This window comes from Limulus polyphemus, unplaced genomic scaffold (assembly GCF_000517525.1).
Source record: "Limulus polyphemus unplaced genomic scaffold, Limulus_polyphemus-2.1.2 Scaffold3290, whole genome shotgun sequence".
NCBI lineage: Eukaryota > Metazoa > Arthropoda > Merostomata > Xiphosura > Limulidae > Limulus > Limulus polyphemus.
In genome coordinates this window covers 108,232-113,575 of record NW_013668900.1, presented here as the reverse complement: position 1 = coordinate 113,575, position 5,344 = coordinate 108,232, and the positions used below count along the sequence as shown (strand labels likewise).

The following is a 5,344-nucleotide window of genomic DNA, read 5'->3' as shown; positions in this document are numbered from 1 at the left end:
GAGGCTGGACCATCATACTTGTATTATATTCCACCATTTTCAGTTTTCTGTAGTTCTGGGTGAAGAGCATACCTGTTCTGGATGCATTGCAATGTTCACCACTTTGATACCACTTCTCATGGTACATATGTGTTCTCTGCAGATGTTTTCTGTATGATCTCTGTCCTCACTAGCTCCTCCGCCTTCTCAATGTGGGATTCTAGCTATTAGTGTCAGCGGAGGTATGTATGTTTTGGAAGTTATCATTTTCCTAAACTGAAAATGTATTTCCAAACATACTTACCTCCACTGACACTCTCCCTCCCTTCCTCCTCACTAAGAGCTAGTGTTAGTGACCAGAATGTGGTAAGTCTAGAAAAAGTGATTTTATTGTATGCATACAGTGCTTATATTCAGTACTGCATTGAGGGCTTGTGAGAACTGGCATAAAGTTTTGCAACTTAGATATTGTCAAGGGTATTCGAGTGGTGTATATAAAGACTGGAGCAAGCAAACACAACGTTATATGGCAAAGATGAAGATAGAGAAAAAGTTATTTGTGTCAGTGAAGGTATGTATGTTTGGAAATACATTTTCATTTTAGGAAAATAATAACATTTGTTGCTTGTTCTTTTAATGTTTGAAGATAACTTGAATGGGTAATGTAGAAAACTTAAATATAAGTTTAACATAACGGCAAATGATGACAAAACCTTGTCGAAATATTGTACATTTGCTGTTATATTAAACTTATATTAAAGTTTTTCTTCATTACCCATTCAAGTCGTCTCCAAGCATTATTAGTCTCAAAGTGGATTCCTCATCATCAAACTTGCTTGTTCTTTGTTCAATTGCTAAATATAGTGCTCCCTCTTTAAAATCTGGGTTCCAGGGGACACTACCATACCCTCATTATAAATAAACCATGTTGTAATAAAATTTCATTCTATAAGGAATATGCATGCACAGGATATAATAATACTAATACAGTAGTGAACTTTCTTGAAATACTGTAAAAACCACATATATACAATACAGTATTTAAATGCTATGAATTTTTTCTGGTATGAATATTTTAACTTTTGCCTGCTTTATTATTTTTTACTTGTGAGATCATTACCAGTTCCTAATTGGCAAAATCACATTTGTATTAAGTGTCAAACTGCTTCCTTGTTGCAGATAAATCGAATGATACTAGGAAGTGTAAAGTCCAGGGAAGAAATATGAGCTTAATACCGAGTTTCAATAATATATAATCCTTTCATTATCAGTGTTATGTGGGTCACTTAAGAGTGAAAATATGTCATATCTGCTTTCAAAATTTAGTTTAAAAGTGTAATTCTTACCTATTTTGATAATTTTGAAATAAGGAATAATATAAAAATATATTAAACATTATATGACAGTTATCTAGTTTATTTTAATTTAAAATTGTAAAGAATGACAACATTTGTATTTACAGTATCTGTAGACATCTAAATTGCATACTGTGTATTTTTTTTTTCTCTTGTTGTTGTGGCATGATGATTTATGTTCATGTCCACCATTGAAAAATGTTGAATCGAAAACAAATTGAAGTAGTTTTTCAAGCTTTTAGAAGCAGTATAAGCTGATCTGTGATCTTATTGGGTTGAACTCGCATGTCTTGACAAGTGGAAAAGTATCTATCTTTGAAAATATTTATGCTAAAAGCCATTGTAATTATATGATTTTACTTAAAGAGATATCTGATATTATCTTCAAAGTTTATATCAAGTTTCATGCATTTTGAATCTTTTTTTTGTTTTCCAGTTAACCTAGTTTGTCTAATCAATGTGCCTTGAGATTATACTATTTAATACGACTGTCATACTACTCAAATTACTTTACAAATATCTTATAAAGCAATTTCACACTGATAACTGAAAATTAATACATTAGCATATGAAGCCTCTTTTTGTTTCTTACAAAGCCCTTGGGTTACTCATTGCTTCACAACTCTGAAGAGCACATCCACACTATCATGCTTCTGTTTCTGCTTAACGTCCCAGTTGAGTAAAGAGCAATAAATTATTGACATAAAGCTGTTATATATGACTTTTACATCATTACACTTGGAGACAGATGTGTATTAGTCAGTGTGAAAGTGGTGTGAAAATTACATGGGATTTAAAATTTAAAAAGCCTCTTGGAATTTTCTCATTCCCTATAGATCTGTGTGTGTGGTAAATTGTACAATCCATACAATTTGAAGCACTTTTTTTTTGATGGATAAAACAAATTATAGATTGTATTTAGTTACATGGAATGTAAAGTTTTTATTAACTGGTGCTTAAACATTTTCATTGATATTAACAAAATTAGAAAATAAATTATTTTTTAAGATATTTATTTTCCCAGATGGGGGCCAAAAGTCACCTGGAGGGATCACCTGTTTTAACTACTCGCACCACTCTACAGTAGTATGTTGTCTGTCAGTCAGTAGACACTAAAATGACATTACATAAGGGACACTTAATGTTGCAATATCTATTGTTGTGATGCTAGTAAAATGTACACATGCCATGAATTACAAGAACAATTATGCACTCTGTAGGCTACAACACAGCATGATATATGAACTATAAAAGTAAGAAATAAAAATATTTGTTAGTCTTAATTTTGGTTTTATTTACTCTTGAAACAGAACACTTTCAGAAACTCTGTGGAAGTACATCTAGTTATGATGCTTACTGGGATATATGTGTACATTAGAAGATATTTACACATGTAAATTTATCTTTTCCAAAAAATAGTAAATTAGATAAATAAACTAAAGAATATAATAAAATTTTTCTCAGGTTGGCCTGTATATTGTTTATAAGTACATTAACATGGTTACTGAGTTTTATCTTTGGTAATCAACAAGATCATTCTTCATTATATTCCTTGCAGAAAACTTCATATTTTTTGAAGTAATATTTTAACTCGTGCAGTCTAATAATCAGTACACTATTTTTGTCTGTATTTGCAGGTCAAGAAAATAGTCAAGATAATTCAACTAAGGTGGTGAGTATCTTTGTACAAAAACTGCAGCTTTTTTAAAATTTATGAAAATAGATAAACCTTTTTTATTCATGTACTGCACGTAGTGAAGCTAAAGAATAAATTTTGTACAGATGTTAAAAGTTTCTGACAAACAAATTATTTTAAAAATAGAGCCTAGTAAGAACTTTGTATTGATATAAAGAATAATAAATCTAAACAACAACAGCAAAAAACTAATATTAAAATCAGTGTAGTAAATTGCTAAAGATTAATTTACTACTGCTCAGTCTGTTTTTCATACAAGTGCCTTTTTTCATAATTTTTTCTAGAGCTACTAAAAAGTGTTCTCATGCACTTTTAAAAATAATAGTGTGTGTGAACATTGTTTTATGTGAAATTTTTGTACAGCTCTAAAACTTATTTATAGGAACTGCATTCTGCTTTTCCTGAAACAGTAATTTTTGTTCAAATTCTTAACCTCAAATTTTATGCAAATTCTTGCATTAATATCTAAATTCATACCTTGACTGATTATTTAGTTTCTAAGATATGATTAATATTTTTTTAATCCTACATGTGGATTTTCTTATTCACTCTGTCTGTAAATCTGTACCGTATCTGATTTTGTTTTCTAACTCACAGTTTACAAGTAATGTGCTTCCTCTCTTAAGGACATTGGTCCAAGTACTTGGTGATGGTATTCTGCTACTTTTGGAGACTTACCTTGGTACCAAACCTAAGAATATAAGGTTGAACTTTTGCTCATTTTTGAGTTCACACCCACAAACTATCATTTTCTTGGTTCTCAACTTTTCAATTATCTTAAATTCTTCAGTATTTTATTTTTTAATTAGATCCTTTTTGTTGGGCGTTTCATATTAAGAGGTTGATGCTCTTTCAATCAAACAGGCTGCCATATTTATTTGTAGTCTCCAAGAAAAGGAAAATTGAAAGCCTCTGACAGCTGTTTTATTTAAAAAAATTTTTTGGATTAAAATCTTCCAGAGTCGGTGGATGTCATGGAAGCTAGTCTTGAATATTAATAATATCTCCTATAAAATCTATAACTAAAGCTAAATGCTGATTCAAAGATCTGGTTCTACTGTAAACATGGATACTACTTTAATTAGTCAGATTCTAAAATATAACTGGAAATGTACTAAGACAGTAACTAACAGCTGGGATCAAAACAGAGAAACTTTTTGAAATGAAGATGGTTTTGTTTTGTTTTTGAATTTCGCGCAAAGCTACAAGAGGGCTATCTGAGCTAGCCATCCCTAATTTAGCAGTGTAAGACTAGAGGGAAGGCAGCTAGTCATCACCACCCACCGCCAACTCTTGGGCTACTCTTTTACCAATGAATAGTGGGATTGACCGTCACATTATAATGCCCCCACAGCTGAAAGGACGAGCATGTTTGGTGTGACGGGGATAAAATGAAGATGGCCATGAACATGAAGGTATGTATAAAAGAATTAAGAGTAATTTTCAGATTCACTTTGGAATTATTTTCAATATTCCTCTAAGGCCACTCATGTTTCTTATTATTCTGGGAGATGTATCACAGTGATTAGAATTTTAATGTCTGTATTTCTCTCTCTCTCTGTTTTTTTTTTGGGGGGGGGGGCTTTTCTTTTATTAGATCTAATACAACTGTAGTGATACCAACAAAATAAACTTTTTTTTTCTTTTCATAATGTCCTCTGATTTTCATTTACGGTTTCAAATACCTGGCTTTCATTCAAACTATGACCAGGAAAAAAATGCATTCTTACTTTATGCAGCTTCATTATATAGACCCCATCAGTAATTTTATGGTGAAGAACTCTCTTTTTTTTTAAATTTCTGTAGAAACCAGTTTTGTTGTTAAAATTTAATTTCACCAACTGTTGTGAGGGGTAAAGTTTGAAGGTAATTTTGTCCCATGTAATTAAAAATTATAAAAATTTGAAAGCATTAAGCAGACTTCAAATATTGTAATGTTTGAGAAGCAATTAAATTTTAATGGCTTCATAGTATTATATAGCTGTCAATTTTTTTATTTTATTTTTAAGGTATAAGCATTGGTGATAAGCTTAGGTTGTTATGTAAAACAGTAAAACAACAGTATATACATTAGTTCCAGACTTTGTGTTTTATTTATATCCTGCAAAGAATGTTTTTTCTAGATGTAGATTTTATTCAGTGTATTACATAATTACTCCCAAGTGTATATTTAATACTTATAAAATTGTAAAAAAATATAAAATTCTAATTTGAAAAGTTCTAAATCTAGTTAAGGTTATGTGCTAAATTCAACAATAGGTGTTCCTTCCAGGTGCAAAGTCCACCCATCAAAGGTATCTTTTATTTCATGGGA

At 30.7% G+C, this 5,344-nt stretch overlaps 1 protein-coding gene across 2 annotated transcripts in view; it reads left to right on the top strand.

Annotated features, from left to right (window-relative positions):
• Positions 1-5,344, top strand: part of LOC106469084 (CCR4-NOT transcription complex subunit 2-like) — a 40,779-nt gene that overhangs the window by 13,857 nt on the left and 21,578 nt on the right. For both annotated transcript variants that reach the window (XM_022397494.1, XM_013929540.2), the window contains exon 5: positions 2,972-3,006. In XM_022397494.1, the coding sequence (XP_022253202.1) occupies positions 2,972-3,006 (35 nt within the window). The remainder of the gene's footprint in view (positions 1-2,971; positions 3,007-5,344) is intronic.